This window comes from Brachyhypopomus gauderio, chromosome 1 (assembly GCF_052324685.1).
Source record: "Brachyhypopomus gauderio isolate BG-103 chromosome 1, BGAUD_0.2, whole genome shotgun sequence".
NCBI lineage: Eukaryota > Metazoa > Chordata > Actinopteri > Gymnotiformes > Hypopomidae > Brachyhypopomus > Brachyhypopomus gauderio.
Window position 1 is genome coordinate 31536287 of NC_135211.1, and position 20609 is coordinate 31556895.

General features: G+C 39.8%; 3 protein-coding genes across 5 annotated transcripts; 1 reads left to right on the forward strand and 2 right to left on the reverse strand.

Annotated features, from left to right (window-relative positions):
• The first annotated feature begins 625 nt into the window (after positions 1-625).
• On the forward strand, positions 626-4315 carry rab43 (RAB43, member RAS oncogene family). Its single transcript, XM_077009481.1, has 3 exons — positions 626-974; positions 1929-2112; positions 2383-4315. The coding sequence occupies exons 1-3, from the start codon at positions 639-641 to the stop codon at positions 2634-2636; spliced, it is 774 nt and encodes a 257-aa protein (XP_076865596.1). The 5' UTR covers positions 626-638; the 3' UTR covers positions 2637-4315.
• A 677-nt stretch (positions 4316-4992) lies between these two features.
• On the reverse strand, positions 4993-14472 carry LOC143517212 (haloacid dehalogenase-like hydrolase domain-containing 5). 3 transcript variants are annotated; one of them, XM_077009460.1, is made up of 9 exons: positions 14206-14472; positions 13586-14074; positions 12055-12261; positions 11699-11811; positions 10612-10705; positions 8456-8489; positions 7752-7926; positions 7218-7406; positions 4993-6736 (listed from the first exon to the last, which is right to left on the reverse strand). In XM_077009460.1, exons 2-9 carry the CDS (start codon positions 13688-13690, stop codon positions 6337-6339), a joined length of 1317 nt encoding a protein of 438 aa, XP_076865575.1. In that variant the 5' UTR covers positions 13691-14074; positions 14206-14472; the 3' UTR covers positions 4993-6336. The 3 variants fall into 3 exon arrangements, with proteins under 3 accessions (XP_076865575.1, XP_076865565.1, XP_076865583.1); XM_077009450.1 differs by having other exon boundaries at positions 13586-14472; XM_077009468.1 differs by having other exon boundaries at positions 12055-12258; positions 13586-14471.
• A 141-nt stretch (positions 14473-14613) lies between these two features.
• Positions 14614-20330, reverse strand: isy1 (ISY1 spliceosome associated protein). Its single transcript, XM_077009504.1, has 11 exons — positions 20247-20330; positions 19818-19840; positions 19634-19685; positions 19481-19546; positions 19187-19229; positions 18979-19091; positions 18561-18678; positions 17399-17521; positions 16244-16362; positions 15696-15785; positions 14614-15352 (listed from the first exon to the last, which is right to left on the reverse strand). Exons 1-11 carry the CDS (start codon positions 20247-20249, stop codon positions 15245-15247), a joined length of 858 nt encoding a protein of 285 aa, XP_076865619.1. The 5' UTR covers positions 20250-20330; the 3' UTR covers positions 14614-15244.
• Positions 20331-20609: the final 279 nt, after the last annotated feature.

A 20609-nucleotide genomic window follows, 5' to 3' on the forward strand; every position in this document is an offset into this window, starting at 1 on the left:
AGAATACAAAGTTTTACATATCACAACATCGGCAATATTCTCACCTTTAATTTAAAATCAGATAAGAAATAAGGGCGCTAGGACTGTTTATTATGGAAAAGATTCCATGCCAAATCGAAATGTAATCGCTACTAGGAAAAAATGGAAATGCAATCCACAAAATGCATTGCTTTTCCATACAAACACGCAGAATACGTGCCACAATGAAATGCAAAAGCACTTTTACATTACGTTTCAATGCACTTTATCTCTTTATTGAAAAACAATACACAAGAATTACCATTCAAAACCAAAACGCTGAATTTGTGTCAGAATTTTAAATAGCCTCAGATAAACACGTTTGTAAGAACGCAGAGAGTGGGCAGATACGACACGCCGTACTTCCCTCCTATTCAGTACGCCAGAGCTGAAATGAAAAATGAAATGTGCCATATTTATTAGTATGTCCGAGGTTATGAAAAGTGCCCAGTCGCCTGCTGAAAGAACTCACTACTTTAACGGTCGAGCAGAACGTACTGCATATAAATCTAGTAACTACTTCTTAAGTACTGGCATCTCGGATTCAGCCGGTCTTTTGAGTGCGAGTATGACAGTATGCAGCAGCATATTAGTCAGGCACTGAGTCGGACACCTAAGGGATGTTGTTGATGTGTACAGGCTCTTCCGCGTTGGCACTTTTTGCAGGTGCCGATTTATCCACGTCAGTTTGGGTTTTTGTAGCCTTTGTAAGACTCGGCAACACTTCTAACGGATCTGCTCAGGAAGACCAGCACTTACGGGGCACCATGGCATTGCTGGATTCTGATGACAGTTACGATTTCGTCTTCAAAATTGTTTTAGTTGGGGATGTCGGTGTTGGCAAAACTTGTGTGGTGCAGCGTTTCAAGACGGGCATTTTTATCGAAAGGCAGGGAAACACAATCGGAGTGGACTTTACGATGAAAACGATGGAGATTCAGGGTAAAAGAGTAAAGGTTGGTTCCTTGGTGGTGATCACCGGTTTCATTTTTCTTCGTCATTCATGATGACGAGGTATCAACCTCGGTGTTGTCGTACATGATGGTTTTCCGTCCTGTGTGTTGTGTGCTTGGGTTGTGCTTGTCTGTCTTTTATTCTGTCCTTAGAAGAACTAATAGGCTTGACCTGATCTTCTGTGAGATGTTAGATTAGATGTTGCATTAGTGGGCGCGACAGGTTCATTGCACTGTTATGCAACATCAGCTACGGTGGCAGACCAACCTGGCTCAGTAAAACAGGGATTCGAAGCAGATTTCTGCATGTACAGCTGAATGAAACCAAATTATTAAAAACTGGCCACTCATACTTGTAAACTCAGCAGTCTAATAACTTTTTATTTATAACTTTTAATTGTATCCTAATTTCGGTTTTGGAAGGGGGCAATACTGATATGATGTAATGTAAACATCATACTATAATGTTTGTTACATTCTAATATATATATTATAATGTAAACATGTTGGAAGTTTGTTACTTTTGGGTTTGTGAACAGTGCCAGCGTGAACTCTCACTAATGGTGACTCTGCAGGACGTCAGCTCTTTTTTTCAGACCTGCTTCTAGTGTTTGTTTTGTTACGCACTAAATTGAAAGTGAAGTAGCTGCACGTATGCTATGACTATTTTATTATCGATTGTTTTAAATAATAAGCTCCTTGTATATCTGTATGATTGTTTTGAGACAAAAGTAATTACATTACTTTATTCTTTATAAGATCAAATTAGAATTAGATTATCAAATATTCTCTTGATAGAAGAGAATAGCAGAAACATAGCTTTAATATTAATTACACACAACAAGTAGTCCAAAATATCACTTAAGCTCCCTTTGAATAGGGACAATGATCTTATCAGTGTTACTACTACATGTAGATGCTGGTATGTGTTGTTGAGTTTCCACTGTGCTTGTCTAGCTACAGATCTGGGATACGGCAGGACAGGAGCGCTTTCGTACCATCACTCAGAGCTATTACCGCAGTACCAACGGTGCCATCATCACCTATGACATCACCAGGAAGGCCTCTTTCATGTCCGTGCCCAAATGGATGGAAGATGTCAAGAAATACGGAGGCTCCAACATTGCGCCCCTTTTAGTGGGTTAGTGGAAAAAAAAATTTTCTTTTTATGTTTTGTAGCAAAAGGGTCAGACTTTGGTTAGTATGTGGTATGACTACATATTAGTAATAGTATTACTACATATTTGTATGTTAGTGTTACTTTTTTACACAGCTTTCTAAACACAGAAGTATAGAGGTAATTAACAGGAAATCAGTACAGAGATGCAGAGCAGATGACATTTACACAGAATCTATTTTTTCTGTTCATGAATGTGTATGAGTTTACGCTCCAGCGTGTTGTGCTCCCCAGGAAATAAATCAGACCTGACTGACCAGCGTGAAGTTTCGCTCGAGGACGCTCAGAACATGGCTCGCCAATTAGACTTCATGAGCGTCATCGAAACATCCGCCAAGGACTCCAGCAACGTGGACGAAGCCTTTAACAAAATGGCGGGTGAGCTGATGCTGAGGCATGGCGGGCCCATGTTCAACGACAGCACATCCGACAGCTTCAAGCTGAACAGCAAAGACGTAATCACTGAGGGCTGGGCTTGCGGTTGTTGATATCCACCCTTTTTGTTTGAGGCCAGTAGTGTTAGCATTGCTAGCAGTGTTCACCTGCAGTGCTACATGAGACTCCTAGCGGTGTGAACCACATTCCAGTTGTCAAATGTTTGACGTCACTTGAACTATTCAGTTTATCAGGGACCATCAAGCCCAGAAGCAGCTGTGTTTCGAGAAAGATGAAGAAGATGGTTCAGATGGTGGAATGAGGAACCAGGTGGTACCACCTTTGATAAGAGCTTTGAAGTTCTCTGGTTATAGTGAGGGATTAGTAAGGTTTTCACTCAGTTTGAGTGACTTAGTAAAATGGGTACCTACCTAAAATTCTCATCCACTCGTTAAGTAGAGATAGCTGAAACCCTTATATTCGTCATATCATAATCTAATCAACTTTAAATCAATGCACTCATTTTGTTGATTGTGTGTAAAGCGTGAAAGAGATGAGAATATTCTTACATGGACAGAGTTTACCAAAGGTAAGATCCAACAGGCGTTCATCAGTACATGAAGTTGTAATACTGCAGCTGTTATTAAACTCTGTATTATCACATAACTGCATCACAACAGAGACTCTGCAGAACAGAAGCCAGCAAGCTTCATGTATCTTGATCTTCAACTGGAACCTTTTGAGCCTGCAGCATTTAAAATGATTCATGGAGAGAATAATACGTCATTGGCCAGTGTTCTCTCAGGACTGGGACCTCTTCTTGCCATATAAACTACTGCCAAGAAATTATAAATTTTACAGAAATCCCTAATCATACTGTGTTATAGGTAGATATTGGATTTTTAAAATGTAATTATATTTTGAGTGAAGTAAGTATAAGTAAATATATTTTCAGTAAAGTTGCAGCTATAGGTATTAAAGATTTGGGGACCTCCAAATGATCATGTCAAACAAGACCATGAATTGTACCGTCCAGCGCCATGAGACAGAAGTCCTGTTGGAAATGTAAACATAAGAATGCTGTTGAGCAAATTCTCCAACTTTAAAATAGGACAACTTCTAAATTGTTTACCTTTCTACTTGGATTGCATTTCAGTTGTTTTATTTCTTGGGGGGGAACATTATTTATCTTTTTTTAATTATTATTATTTTGTGTTTCCTCAAAACCTTTTTGAAATGGGACTGAAATCAGAAGCTTACCTACATGCTGTGTATTTACCTGAAGTTTAAGTTTGGATATTCAGTTTGGAAGGTCTTTCATATTTCACAGATGGAATTATACTTAAAACATCCTTATTATTAGTAATTTATACTTGGTACAAAAGGGAAAGCAATGCTAGTTTTTTACAGATCAGATTTGCTGACTCTTTTTCCATTTCTAAGAATTATTTCATTCGCTATTATTTGAGGTGTTTTGGAGAATCAGTGCAGTGCAAATATGCTTTTATTTATCAAATTAAAACGTCCAGAGAGGAGTTAGAATTTAGTGCCTTTTAATATAGTTTTGATACTGTTAGAATTATGACACATTAGTCTGTTTTTAGGTATAAGACCTTACGGTATCTAAAAATATAACTATGCATTTTACCATCAGCCAGTTAAATGTTCTTCAATGATGTTTGTAATATATGTAGGAAAAGTAATTTAATACTCTGAATTATCTATGTTCATATTGAATAAATGGGAATTGTATTATTTTATGAATAAAACTTTGTTGGAACATGAAAGGTGATCTTTGATGAAATTTGGACTATTCTCCAATTGTGCTTTTCTAAGTGCACATTTTGAATACATTTAACAATATTTTTCAGAACTTTCTGTATTTATGTCTGAATTATGGTTATTTAACACAAAGCTATGTCATGAAGTGATTATTTAATTTGGTTTCCATGTGATTGCTATGCAGTAAAATGTATGAAACCTCAGTAAATTAACTGTATGGATTATTAGCATAGCACCATAGTAAAGTCACAAATGATAATTGCTTTCAAAATTACCTCTAGATACTCCATTTAATGCTCCATGATATGGACTGTGAGACATCAAGTCATTTATAACCAAAGCCTCTTTGGTAATCTGTGTTTCCAGTACAATGGAACACTGATTCAGTCTAACACCAGGCAGGCCGAGGACTATCCACACAAGCTGCCACTTAAATACATATCAGCTAAATCCCCAATACTCTCTTTCCCATTGCTGGAAAAATAGCCAACATATGAACAGTGGATAAGTGGCTGTATTGTTCTGGATATTGTTGCAGTGGAAATTGTATGTTAAATGTCGTTATTTCCAGAAAAAATACTAGTTTCACAGCAGTTTTCAGCAAGAGGTTTCTTATAATGATGAATATGCACAGCTGCTAAAATAATTCCAAGGTTGACTATAAACATGAAGCCACTCACTTTAACATCTGAGTGAAATACTTTTATTGTCATTTAATTTTTTTATACTTGGAAGAATATTTCTAAAGTTAAAATAAATATGTTATACATGCAACTGAACATCACCATGGCAGCACTCTATTTGTTTAGGAGTGAGGTCAATCTATTTGTGACTTAAGAGGTGCTGTTAAACATTTGTCTGTATTTTTTTTAAAGATCAACCCCATAATCAATTATATAAACAAGTTGCTTTACCTGCTTAAATCATAGATAAGGCAGTGTCAAAAAAAAGAGACCACAAACATTTTAGGACACGTACAATGCTCCCATTGTACTCACAAACACACATAAACCAACCTCGCACACTGGACACAATCACTGCACAAACGTAACAGTAAATAAACAAAACATGTGCAACACTTTAAAAAAATCTTAATGATACAGTGATGTTGACACCGAATGTTGACATTACTCATTAAAACACAAGTCCTGCTCTAATGCTGGTGTCAAACAGTACAGGCAAATCTTCTAATATTGTATTAAATGAAAGAAATAAACAATAATGTTCAGTAATTTTCCTTAAGGGATAAAACACCTAAAAATTATGCTATAAAATGAAAGTCATGTAATTGAAATAAAAGCTTATACTGTCAAAAGATGTCAAATGGTGAAATGTTTGTGTAAATCACTATTGCAAATCACACACACATACACACACACACACACACACACACAATACTTTGCTTCACTGTGATGCATTTCACAACTTGAGTACTAAACGAACTGTACCAGTAATGTTGTGTTATTTCAATAAACATTACAGTGTAACTCACATGTAAACAAAAAAGTATGGAATCAAATAGTGGTGTTAAAATGCCCTGTTTTGAAAAGCAATTGTCAATTACTACTATTTATTAGCCAGATCCTAACAGATTGGCAGGATACTCCTGAAATAACTTGCAATATGAAATTAATTGTACTGTTCAAGTAAAAACAAAACTGAATTTTTGTGTCCCCTATTCTCAAGCATTATAAGAGGGATGGAACAGCTGACCCTGCTCAGCGTACTAGAGCAATGTTCACAGCAGTGAGGGTAATACCTATAATGTCAAATAACTACATTTTACAGTAATATACTGTAAAATGGCTTTCAAAATAACCAAAGTGTGGTGTAATTACACACAGCAATATTGTAACAGTTCATATGAGATAAAACACAATATAACCATCTGAAGAGACAGTAGTGAAAAGGTACACAAAAAGTACTGCATAACACAGTATCTTTAGTGTTGTGTTTTAAATGGTGGCACTGTAATTAGCATCACAGCTAAATCTCCAGAGCAACATCTGCGCACACCCTGTCGTCAAGGGACTAAACGGGCGTTGCAAACTTCTCCATCTCGAAGATGAGCTGGACGGCGTCGTCCACGTCCCGGACAACGCTGCCCGGCTCCACCAGGGCGGGGTCGAAGTGGAAGTCCCGGTGTCCGTGGAAGACGGTCTCTTTGAGGCACTGGCCGGTATCCCTTGGCACCTCGGTGTGCGGGTTGTACACCCCGGTGCACACCAGGATGGACTTGCAGGACGTGGCTGACGGGGAGGCCAGCTCGCTCTCCCAGCTACAGTCCACGTCCGCGTCCCGCTCCACCTGCGACGGCGTGCCCGTGCCCACCGCCGCGTGCGCCAGCGTCTGGGCGCTCTTCCGGGTCAGCCGCTCCTCGAGGTAGCGGTTGTAGAGGTTGGCACCATAGATGTCAGTCATTAGGTTGTCTCTAGTTTGTGGGATATCGAGAACAAACACCAGGACGTTACAAATTGGGTTCTGTATGAAGGAACGGTGTTAAGGGAGAGTGTGTGGTGCCAGGTCTACTGTTCTGTTTGTTAACAGGACCATGCTACATATCTAAAAGCTTCGCTCTGCAGTGATTACAGAAAACAGTTAGTCTTCCACGATCACTGCACTTCCGGGTTGGTAACACCTCCCACAGGAGCTCTGTGAAAGGAACTGAGCCAATTGGGTCATGCAACAGAAGCAGATATAGGCTACACAGATTAAAATGGAGGATAAAACTACTCTCAGCTCCATATATGGAATAAAACAGTGTGAGTGGCTTGACAAACACACAAAAAAAGGCTGAAGTCATGCAAAGGCCAGATGATGGAAGAAACCTGCAGACGCTTCAGTTATCACTTCCAGTTGTCCAGACTTTTGGAACCATGGGCACCGGATGGTGGGGAAGTGAAAGCACTTACCCGATGGCGTACAGGGTTGTGATGGGGGAACGCCAGCCTTTCATGACAGCCTGCTCTCTGACCAGGTACTCTGCGTAATGGTAGGTCAGCTCACTGGGCTTCCCCATCAGGGCCTCGTACTTCAGCTCCCTGCCTGTGATCTTCTTGTAGATGTTCTCTAGACACACCATGAATGTGCCGTGACCAAATCTGGTTACAGGACAGACAAAAAAACAAAAAAACATCAAACTAAAGCATAACACACAAGCTCAGATCTGAAGAGAAATTTGGAGAGACACTAGTTTGAACTCAAATAAACATCTTGTCTGGTTCAACATACATCACATGCTACAAACGAAATCCGGAAATGGTTGTTCCTTTAAATACTTGCCGTTCTGTGCTAAGCTGGAAGTGTATATGCTATATGCATGCTTTGCTACGTGCATAGTCGTTATTCAAATCTACATTTTAAATGTTACAAATTTACAAAATGTTAAATGTTATTTTGAGAAACTGTACATCAGCATAAAATGCCTAATTGGCAAATGTTGTTACCGTGGCGACTGTGCTTCTGCCATCCACAAGAGGTCCATGTTACAGGCCAAGAGTGGCAGGTGGGAGGAGTGGGTGGTCTCAAATGTGTTACTCAGATTCCCATTGGTCAGCAAAACATCAATAATCAGCTGTAGATTGGTTTCCCATCGAATGGGCTCCCCAAAGAGTATCACAGCTGCAATTAAAACAGACAGACCGATAATTGCTGCTATTATTTAGAAGCTATAAAGGAACCTTAGAACCAGAACGGTGTAACCATGGGCTTTAATTCTGTCAAAGTTTCTTCTGGTATATTTTCAATGATCTAAAACAGTGTTTTTACCTGAAACAAATTCAGTTAAAGGCGAATTATACAATTCTGACTGCTGTTTATGTAAGACTTTAATGGTAAGAACATCATATATAATTTAGCACAAAAACAAAAGTGATATAAGGATAAGAAGTAAGCAAAACACGCACCCACTACTGCTCTGCTTCTGATATTAGTGCTAATATGTTGCTATGATGGGGAATGGGTGAAATGTAAGTGGTAAACATTACTACTTAATTACTACGTATCACTGAGGGAGACACTGGAAAACCAGGCCTGCAAAGGCAGGACACTGGTGAACGAATTAACTAAGTTAAAGTAATAGCCATGTAATCTGTACATTAGGGTATGTATTCCTACCACAGAAATCCATTTAACAATAAAAGCATCTTACCTTCAATTACAGGGTGGTTCACAGTAGGAGAGGACTGTAATAATGATAAAAGAAAAATCTACTTGATATTTCTCCTGATCTGACGTTGATCAGAGAGATTGTGCAATTTACTGCTCAAAATCAGGTCACCTCAGATGAGAAATTGACAACAAAAGAATTCTGCTGTCCTAAATAGACAACTTCAGACTTTTCTTTCTGCAGACTTTGTGACTTTCTGCAGAGTCAAATCTCCTTACAAACACACTGATCAAGTTATTCAAGGTCCAACCTCCTAAATGTGTGGTAGTGTGGGGTTGGAATTGAATGTGTAGCAGTGTAGGGTTGGAGTTGAATTTGTGGCTATGTGGAGTTGGAGATGAATTTATGGCTATGTGGATTTAGAGATAAATTGTGGTTGTGTGAGGTTGAAGTGGAATGCGTGGTTGTGTGGGGTTGGAGTTGAATGTGTGGTTGTGTGGGGTTGGAGCTAAACTCTGCAGGAAGGCAGGTCTCCAGGGACTTTTTCTATTTCAGTGTCCACAGTGATAAACAGAATTGATCTCTGCATAAAGTAAAACAGCAAAACGCCTAAAAATAAACTGATATACAGCCATAGGCTTTGTGTTTTTCTCTGTTTGCAATCAGACAAAAAATGCTGCTCTCTGTAAATGTGTTTCCTTGCTTCCTTCAGTGGCTGCTCTGACACCGATATGCACTTTTCATCTTTTATATGCCAACTCTGTGGAGCATTGAAGAAAGATAATAGCAACTCTTATTTCTCATGTATAAGGTTATAAAAACTTCCTGTGTAGGTACGTAAGCTCTATTCATAGTTCATGGTGATTTTCAATGCAGAATACGTTTGCTTCTCTGATGACAACTCTTTGATTACATTAGGAAAATGTAAATATAATAAAACTCAAGGGCCCCAAACCAGAAAGATTTGTATTGGTTAAATATTGGTATTGGCTTGGTAAAACAAATGCCACTGTCAAGGGTAATTTTACCCAATAATACATTCTACTCATTCTAACCCTAGCCTTGCTTTCTACTGAACTGTACTACTGAATTACCTGTTGTTACTCAGCATATTACACAGTAATTAATAGTATGGTTTCAATATAATGTAAATGGTTGTCATTTTGAGGACCAAACAAAAAAAGCTTTTCTAAAGTTTCAAATGGTTTCCTAAGAGATCGAACAAATAAGAGACACTCATACTGCAAAATGGCTGATTCAGTAATAACACTGGATAGCAGTGGATATGGTGGGTTAATAAAAGGTGCAACAGGAAATATTTAAAGATGTAGGAGTGGTTTCAGAAAATGACGAGAGTAAGTGGGGAAAAAACTAAGAAATTACAATTCTCAAGATGTAAACTGGACGCCAAGTTTGATAGAAGCTGTAGAAGGGAGAATAATTTCGGAAAATGACTGCAGCATGTCAATGAGTAAATCTAGCCAAATTAGATATGGAAACAGGAGTAGGAAGGAGATATCAGTATGAAAAAGATACATGGACAGAACGTTATGTTTGGAAACTTTATGAAAAAATAAAAACTAAACTAAATAAATAAACTAAATAAATTTCTATGAAATGTGTGAATAAATAAAGATGAACATCTTAAGGAAGAGCTGACAAAAGTTGATCAAGCATGTTTTGATACATATTCCAATAGTTTCAGACTGCCATACGTGACGTAGTTTTAAAAAGAATAAAAATCTCTTGCTGTGAAACGCAAAGCACATAGCAATTAGGGGTCAGTAAAATTTACTGAGAGGTCATGAAACTGTAAACATTTAGCTTTAAGATTTAGTGGTCCTGGGTATCAAGATGTTACATTTATAATAGTTACAAATACGAAAAGGCTTCTGAATGGGTGACCCCACAATGGACATATACACCCAAGGTGATACTGTTGGCCTCTTGGCATTAAGCTAAGTGAATTTCTTGTGCCTCAAACTCAGTCATCTATGACTCTCAGTCCATCCAGACTTCTGCTACATGCTCCTATAGTTCTAACAGCCTGTTAGCCACTGCATGTCTGATGACAGCTGGGTGCTGATTACCTGGTAAAGGTGTGATGATGATTTAATAGCTGGACTGGATCTTGTATTTGTCCTTAAATGTAGTGCAACAGGACTACAGCATTCGACAGAAGCGGTTGATACACTTACTGGCAGCTTGGGGCGCCTGTTGTGGTCCACCATGTCCAGCAGGGGAAAGGATTCTCTTAGCATGTCGATACTGATCACATTGGTAAAGCCCACGCTGAGAGAACAAGTTAAGGTTTCTTCAACGGCACAGCAAATATGTACAGTAAATATGTCAACAGCTCAGTCATGTAGTCACAGATATTTGTGGCTGGTTGGAAGAGTCTTACACCCACATGGAAGTTTAGAAAGCAAACACACTTTCTTAACAATAGGCAGATTCTTCTGTTTACATCCCCCAAGATGACAGCGTAAGTTTGAATACAACACCCTCTCCCTGCAACAGACACTAACAAGAGGTGCGAACGGCATGTGAATGGCCATTCTGTTGAATGGGTGGTTTACTAGGCAGTCTGCATGAAAAGGAACTTGGGATGAATTGGTTGTTGTTCCTTGTTTAAGCGCAGCTCTGTGTCTAAGTACTTTACTTTAGAATGCCAGCTTGATGATTCCTATGTTCACACCTCTAATTCTCACACTTTGACCTCTTAAACTACACAGTGGTTCCTAACGATTCATTTCAGTGTTTAGGGATAAGGGATAGGATTTTAAAAATATTTGCATTTTAAGCTAATTGTATCATGGAACTGATTTAATTGACATCCAATAAAATGTCTTCTGTAATTGCATCATGAATAACGTCATGTGAGGTAATGAGAACACATGGAAACACTTAAATGCAGCTGTTGGGAGAAAGATCTCATCCCAGGTGAACGGTTCGGTTTTATGGCCCCATTCCCACCAGCCTCAGGCAACACGTTGGAATCAACATTCCCATTGTGGTGTTTGGAGACACAGTCACTGTGTCCCAGAGAATTGAATGATCAGAGTAACGAGGCAGGATTTTCTGCCACCAACTGAGATTATTCCCCAGCATTCAGATGACAAACCAATTGGAAAAACCACTTACTTCACAGTAAACCTTTAGCAAACTGGAAACCTTTGCATGTATTGAACGCAGAGAAATGCCACTCTAAAATCAAGTACAAAATTGCCTGACTGCATCAGCATTAACTCTACATAGTATATGCATAGCAAAGTAAAAGGATACTTTTTGGCAATGTCCAGCACTGGTCCTTGACCTGATACCAGCACACACTTGTCATGGTATTTCCTGAACATTCGTAAGGGGCTGTGGGACATCATAACTTGATCTTGTGATATCTGAATGGGAATAACAAATACATGAGTTACACATAGATAACACTAACAGACCGTTAACCACACACTCATGGTCAACTGTAGGTATTGTACTGTTGATACTACAGTAAAAGCCAAGCCACTGTAATGTTTGCAAAACATGGTGTATTCAGACCCCATCCTAGTTTCATTATTACAGTGAATGAAATATTATCTGCCCACTGTGAACTATAAAGCATGCTAAAAGATGATGCGTAGGGAACTCACTGGAATGCCCAAAACATGAGAGAGCTGATCGGCTTTCTTCTGACGAAGACAGTTCCCAGCGTTTGTGACAAAAACGAGGGGAACGACAAACTGTCCCTTGGAGTCCACCAGCTTCCGGAAGGCTTTCTGAGCCGCCGGGATGGGAGTCTTTCCACGGACCAAGACGCCATCGATGTCGAAGAGCAAGCCAAACCTTGGCTGAAACTGCTTGAAGAAATAAAGTATAGATAATTGTGCAAATATTGGCACATGAAATCAGAAAGGCAATATACAATATAGTATACATTTTGGGATTAACTTTGGGACTAACACAGCCAGTGAGGATAAAAAGTGAGGATAAGGACATTTGGATGAGTTTTCATAATTATTATTTTTTTTAATAATCATCTCATAAAAAATTATTACATTGATTTTCTTTCTATGTGTCACAGCCTAAATTATTAGTGTTCAAAACGGCACCTTTGTCTTAATGCATCATTTATGGTTTCACATCAGGACTTGGACACATATTTGATTGTGTGTTAATTGTCTCAGTTTTGTGTAAAATATCTACACAAGGATTATAATTTTTTCCACCAATCAAGCAGAAATATCATTGCTCATCCTTCTTTTGTCCCTTGACAAAAGACTAATATGGCAGGAATTCTAACCTAGTTCTCTGTGTGGTATGTGGCCAGATATGCTAAAATTGGCTTAATGCACCTGAGTCCCATGTTAACAGATGCAGTATATTGATTTAATGGAAGGATGCATGTTTGCATGTGAGTGTGTGTGGGAGGGGTAACTGGGGAAGGCAAACAGACATGAAGAACTATATAATGTTACTATAGTGCACAGGTTGTAAATCAGCCATCTAAATGTGACAGCCTAAAAATGTGACAGGATAACCCTATTCTAATAAGCTTTTACATGATGAAATGTGTATTTTAGGATAATACAAGAATCAACTGAACATAAGCTTAGAAATCTTTTCCAAACATTAATCAGGACCAGTTCTGAGTGAACATATGACCGATCAGTTATACATTTACAAGCTCATTACAAAACACAGTACATATCACAACATGGATTTAAACGCTTCCTTTCCATAACGTTCCCAGATCTGACAGCCCAGCAATTATTATTTTATATCCACGAGAAAAACAAGTAGCCTAATGTGGAATGATGCAGTATGAATCGTTCTCTAAATGTGGACACGAGCATTGCATATTTCGCAAGAACATTCAACTGAATTTAATCATAATTATTCATTCTTAAATGAATTATAGAGCCTGCATTCTTTCTTTACAGCTATATTTTTAAAATCATTCATCCCCAAGGGAATCACAAGTTTGGTGAATGAACTGAACGTAAAAGCAACACTGAATTATCACGCATCAAATGTGTTCACCGAACTGTGAAATGTCTAAACACTCGACCCAAAGCAGCGATGGACATGTACGATCTGAAAAACATCACACGACACATTTAAAGAGGACGAGCCGCTGAATAAAGTCTGAACTCCACGACACACGGGGATGTCCGCGGTTACCTTGCTGCACGGCGCTGTGGAGGCGCTTTGTGCCCGCGTAGTCACTTGGACCAGCCGTGAAACGAGGCGGTTCGCCGACCTAAAATCTAAACCCAAGGCCTTCATTTCGTCTCTGTTTCGCCGGTTCCCAACAGCCACGACAACCCCCGTCCTCTCTGTCCTCTTTCGGACGGTTCAGTGTCTCCATAAAGCTTTTGTAGCAGTGATGTGACGACAGAGGAGGTGGACCCGGTTCTTCAGCGATTCTTCAGGAAATTAACATCTTCGCTGACGAACGAGGAAATCTCACGAATGGGTCCCACGTTGTGAAGGTCTTCGTATTAACAAAGGAGTGCGATTATAATGTTATAGGTTCGACATTAGCATTACAAACAGACAGTCGACATCAGTATTTTGTCGAGATGGACACAGGCCGACGAAGGCCGACCAAGTCGCCGCTGTTCCAGTCACGTCCACACATCTCCCTCAGGGTTGGCCTCAGCAAACAACCTGCTCAGATGGAGTTGTTAGAAAAAGATATACATGTATTTTAACACAAAAAAACATAAAATAGGCTTTTAAATCTTGAAAACCGTTCAGCTGCAGAGGGTGAAGGGAATGTCTATGGAAAACAGCTTTACTTTTTTTTTGCACTTAAACGCCGGATACCTCACAGATCAACGTTTATTCCTGTTGCTGGCACCTTGTACGTTATATTATTATTAGCCGAGGCAAGAATCGTTTCAACTGCATTCGACGCCGTTATTTTTTAAACGTTTCCCCAAAAGAGTGCGGATGGAATTACACAACAGGAACGGTTTCTGGAAAGTGTATGAGATCAGATTTCGTCTTAATATCGCAAGCGTGACTATGGTTAATTCTAGTAGCTACCCCATGTCTAGTCACATGAACCAAATCAAAATCACATTGCTCTTATGCTCAAAGCAGAATACACCTTCACCTCTTCTATTAAACAGAGATGAAACTTCAGTGTAAAACAGGTTTAAAGATTAAATATGCGGAAAAACAAATATTCTTTCCCATTTTTGTAGAAAATTCTTTACTGGTCCAAAAACATTGGGCAATGTATACAAAAAATATTTACAAAGAGTTATATGGTGTTTATCTCATATATGATATTAACCTACTTCTCAAAGCATTTCACATTTTGCAAAGTACATCAATCACATAGTTCAACAAACCCATAACTCCACTTTTAATCAATATTAAATGGTATGTGTGAATTGCAGCACACCATCTATAACAGTTTTATGTGTGTCTTCTATATAAAGTGATTTACATTTCAAGAGTCCACACCAAACTGAAATATTTAAATCATTTGGACTCCCAAGACCTGTGTAACATTCTGTGTATTTCCCCTTTGCAGCACCTCATAGTTAAGCAAACATTTCGGGACCAGTCCAACGTTGCGTGATTCTGAGGCGCCCGACATTAGGGGGGGGAGAGGGAGAGTACATGGCCAGGCTGTACCGGACCTGAAGGGCAGGACCTCTATGGACCCACACATATGAGCCCAGGACGCTGCAGACCCACGCAGGTGGGCCATGGGCACCACAGACCCGGTCCTGAGACCCACACGGGCAGGCCAGGGGCACTACAGACCCGGTCCTGGGACCCACACGGGCAGGCCAGGGGCACTACAGATCCGGTCCTGGGTCGCTACAAGCCCAGGAGGGCTTTGGCTTCCTCGCTCTGAGCCATCAAACTCTCGCTGGCGTACTTCTGCAGGAGCTCCATCTTCTTGCGTCTGACCAAGGCTTCTTCGATCTGCGACACATCAAAAGCATCATAGCTTGAAGAATCAGGAAGATCAGGATGTTTGAGGAGGTTCGGGCAGTTGCTGAAGCCATTTAGAGGCCCCCCCCCCACCACCACCACTCCACTCCACACACACACACACACACACACACACACACACACACACACACACACACACATCCCACCCCACATGACAATTCTGCCAATTAATTTTGGCAGTTTTACAATGAATCACAGAGGTCCAAATGTATAATAATAAATGACTGATCTCACGCAGCTAAAGTTAAAACACCCAATACAGTATCAACACACGAACACAGAGCGACACAGGGCGACGCTGGCAGCCGCTCACCTCTTTCTGGGATGGCACGGGTACATGAGCGATAAACGTCTGCACACTGTCCTCTCCCTCCATCTGTTCTCTCGCCTCATCATCAGATTGCTGGAGGGAAGAATTGAGATTAGACCAACAGCTGGGAGACCAGCAGAGATGCTGCACTTAAAAAGGTCAGAGTAGGAGTTACTTCTAAAACACCAAGATAGGTTTCACAAAATATATGTCTATGGAAGAAAGTCTATAAGCGTCCGGGGATGTTATAGTTTCAAAGTAAAACTGTGTAGTAACAAGGAACTGATTACATTAGGTCATTATGCCATTATGTCCTGACCTTGGGCATTTGTCTGATAACTTTACCTCCTATTCTTTCTTAGATTGATTTAAAACAAATATCATACTTGTTATACAATTACGCAGGGTGTCCTTTGTGGTTATAATCATATTATATTTTTGTCCCCCACTACTACGTGCATCATCAAAATCCTTTTATGAACCCGGTCACGGCGTACAAAAATGGCCGGCTATAACATGTCAGAAGTGGAGTTCTGCAGACGTATTGCTACCTCGTCGTCTTTGACTGCGTAGATGTATTCTTCCTCTTCTTCTGTGTCTTTGGTCCCTCCTCCCCCTGTCAAACGGGCTTCTTTTTCTGCCTTCCACTTCTCAATGGCCTCTGCTATTGCTAAGGCAAAACAAACACAATGACAGATCAAGGGTCTGTGTGTGAAGACCTAAAAGACGTGCTCCCTCTAGACACCGGTTTATTAACATTTGGTCATTTTGTCATTAGCTTGGACTAAATGGCCAAATGCTTGACCGAGTTCTTGGTACCAAAACTCTGTGGTGTGTTGGGTCAGTGTGAGTTAAGTAGGCCACAGGCCTGAAGCAGAACTGGCTGACCCATACAGCACAAAACCCTTGAGCTGTGCACACCAGGCATGCAGATAATTTCACCAAATAGGAAACGCATGGGAACACATGGGTAGCAGTGTGCAGCACGCTAGACTGCCACTCTGTCTTTTGTACACATACAAAGCTGCTATTTATGCCAAGGTGATCAGACACTAGTCCAATGTCTTTCTTTTCAGCGTGTGTGTACTTCTGAGTACGAGTTTGTGTGTGTCTCTCTCCCCAAGGTCCTAATGAAGTCCTGTTTAAGTTACAATGTCTCACAGTGGTCTGTCAGTTCCCAGAACCATGAGGTAATATAGATTTGTCACTTATGTAGCTGATAGCACTATGTTACTATACGAGACCCTTAGGGGGCGAGACGCAGCAACCGACTGAACCGACTCGAGTGGTTGCTATAAAACTGTAGAATTTTGCATGACGAAACCACATTCAAGCAAACATACAGCATTTTTGGATTAGCTGCACTGTCACAAGGAAATTCATTTGGGTTGCATCATTGCGTACACCAATAGACTGTAGTATTGAAATACAATGTGTCCCCGCTTAACGACGGGTCTGGTTAACGACAGACCGGAGTTATGACTGACTTTTTTTAATTTCGCGTGGTGCATGGGGGAGCAGTGGCAGCACAGTGGAGTGTTGTGGAGTGTAGTGGAGTGTAGTGTACGATAAGCTGAGGCAGCGCAGCCTCCACCGCAGCCCATCTCATGGCTTCAGCCATAATGTGGCTTCAGATCAATGTCCTTTACTCCACTGGGGAGAAAGCGTGCAGCAGAGGAACATTAAGCTGCTGGAACACGACCCACCTTGTTTCTCATACTCTTGTTCCAAAGGCATTAAAACCCCATCGTCCTCGTCCCGGTAGCCGTAATACTCGGCGTCAATGTCCTTCATCAGCTCAGCCCGCGTTTTCCTGGGTGGTGGGACAGCTGAAGGGAAGATCACACTGGTTACATGTCTTATAACGTGGCCAGGTGAGAGACTTGCTGAGGACCAGGACATGAAGACATTAAGTGGCTCCCTCACAACAAATACTGGGTCTTAAACTTTACTGCTGGTGTTGATTTACTCTCATCCCTTGGCTCAGAGTCAAACCCTGCTATGCCTTTTCTATTTTAAAACCCTTTTCATATAATCTCCTTCACCTCTATGAACTTTCTTTTCCTTTTTTTATTTTTTGTGCTCCAGATTTGTGGTGACTGGTCAATTTTATCCGTCATCTATCTGGATCAGATTTATGTATTATCAGAACTATAAAATTCCCACTGTTGTGTGCTGGCCGGCTACAGTCAGTGCAGGATCAAACCATTTTTCTATGGGATGTGGAGGTGTATGCAGTTTATGGTCCCCTCTGACCCCGAGGCCCAGGACATTACAGCCGGTTGCTCACCCTGTTGACGGGGTTGCATATAGCCATATTGTTGGTAAAGATGTTATTTATTCTACAGGTAAAAACTACATTAAAAAATATCACTAATATAATGAAATAATAATATAATTTAAAAATTGATTAACAATGCCCACAAGCTTTTAGCAGCTGACATGTAAAACAGACAAATTATGTAATTAATATGGTCCTCGTTAGCCTTTTAGGCATTCATGATTTCCAATACCTTTTGTATGACCGTCTCTATTGGAACTAAATATCAGGGGGCAGCAGCAAACTCCCTGTGTAAGCACCTTATTGCCTACTTTAGAATTTTCTGTTATTTAACAGGAAGCTGAAACAATGTTGTAGGTGCTGCAATTCATTGATGGGCTGTTCTTTAAACACAGCTTGTTTAATTTAAACTGTGTTGCATTCAATTTCTCTTAATTTGATTGAAACCGTACTGAGCTCAAGTCAACAAGTGTTGTCAACTTCACTTTTTCTACTTTTTGTATTCGTCAAACACTTTGTTGGGCATTGAAGTAACCATAATTTCCCAAATAAAATCATAATTATAAAAATGCCATCATTCAACTTACGCTCTTTCTCAAACAGCTCTCTTACTCCAGGGAGGTCTTTTGCAGCACCAAAATATTTGTAGCCTCTATTTCCAGGAACCTCTTTGCCCTCATGGTCAAGCATCCTTGGTCCTACTCTCTGTACAAAGACAGGCGCTTCAAAGTCTGCTCTGCTGCACATCACCCAAGTGTTTATTGTTTAAGAGTTTCAGTGTTACAGTATAATAACTAATGCAAACATTATGCATTAGGTCTTCTGCAGATTTAAGATGCCTGCAGAACAAATCTGATTAGCAGATCAACTAACAAATATAGGTTAAATTGTTTAAATAAAGCACAAAACTACCTATTTTAGAAGATGCACAGGAACGTATTAGATCAGAAAATGCTAAATGACAATTCCTAAGTTACTAATACAGGGTGGAATTCAAAGGTTTACCGCATAGTCTGGGCCTCCCAGTTCTTTGATTCTGACTTCCCAGTGGCCCTTCTCTCGGAGAAGCTTGTTGATTTCGTCATTCATGTCACGGATCTTAAATTCCCCTAAACCGGCTGAGGAATATTAACGATCACAATATCAGCCACTGTACAAGCAATGCAGCTACAAATATAATCCCAGATTATCGAAACAACACAACAGCACTCACCATTCTGGATCTGTGCTACCTTCTTCGAAATCTCACTGATGATCTATAAGAAAAGTTGAACATCAACACAACAGATGCATCTATGATCAAAATACAACAATTCTTAGAGAATCTCAAATTCAACAATTCAGCTACACAGACTGAACAAATGGACAAAAATTTTACAATTTACCTGTAAAAACAAACAGAATTGTGTTTCTGCAGTGCCACACACATTGATAACTCACAGAACAGTGCCCTGTGAAAGCCTTTATCTTACTGGCTCAGACAAGCGCCTGCAGGACGCTCTCTTACCTGCCGGCGCCACTTCTCTGCTTTAGGCAACTCGGTGCATTCAGAGGCAAGAAAGGGGCGTCTTTCCTGCCACAGTCAACCACAGTCAAAATGAAAGACTAGAAGGGTTTTGTGTTTAAGCTGATCCTGAACACTACTGAGCTCTGATCCTACCTTGACTTTTCCCTCTTCAAGTTGGGCCTGGCGGAACCTGGCCAAGGCCGTCCTGCAGAGGAGAAAACATGACCCGTTTACACCCAACACAGCAGGTTTATAAGTAATGTGCAGTAATGCACAAACGTTATCACTCAAGCAACACACTTCAGATATTTACACAGAGAAAGAAGTCAAGACTTACATGGCCTTTTCTGCATTTCGAGCCTGAATAATAAAACACAATGATTTATAAGAAAACAATTAAAAATAGAATCGAATGCTTTTATTGTCACTATACGTTTGTATAATGAGAAAAACTGGAAGATGCAGCACCCCAGAGTTCATGAAATGATCATATCGGATACATTCTAGCTGTTTATTTAGCTATTTATAATAATAATAGTTAAAAACAAAGCCGTATGTGGTGTAGTGCTGGACACTGTCTTACTGACTGGTATCACAGTAGCTAATATTATCGACAGCTAGTTAACTAGATTACCAACCACTGTCGGTTTTAAAACAACTAAAATAGATCGAACAGTTGTAACTTTCATAATCCAATAAAATGTAACAATAATTTAATGTTATTTCTATAAATATAAAAATATAAGAAGCTAAAATATCTTCTCACCATGCTTAGCTTTCAGTGTAGACCTTTGCGTTTAAGTGCACCGGCGCAGAAAAATGACGCAACGGGTTACAACTTCCGTGGCGACCTAAAGTATTTCAAATTTTTTTCACGAGGTGTTTAAATAGTTTAAGTATAAAAAAAATCGCTAAGATGAAGGAAGGCCTGTGGCATATACAAAGGGAAAGCTTTCGGCAAAACACTGATTAAAATATTTTAATAAAAAAATAAATAAATTATTAATAATAATAATAATAATAACGTATCGCCATCTAGTGGTAGAGCGATGTCACGGTTATTGTTCTGTGTAAGTTTTTAAAATGGCATGCAGTTCTAAATCTCAAATAATTAGTAACGCACCGTAAA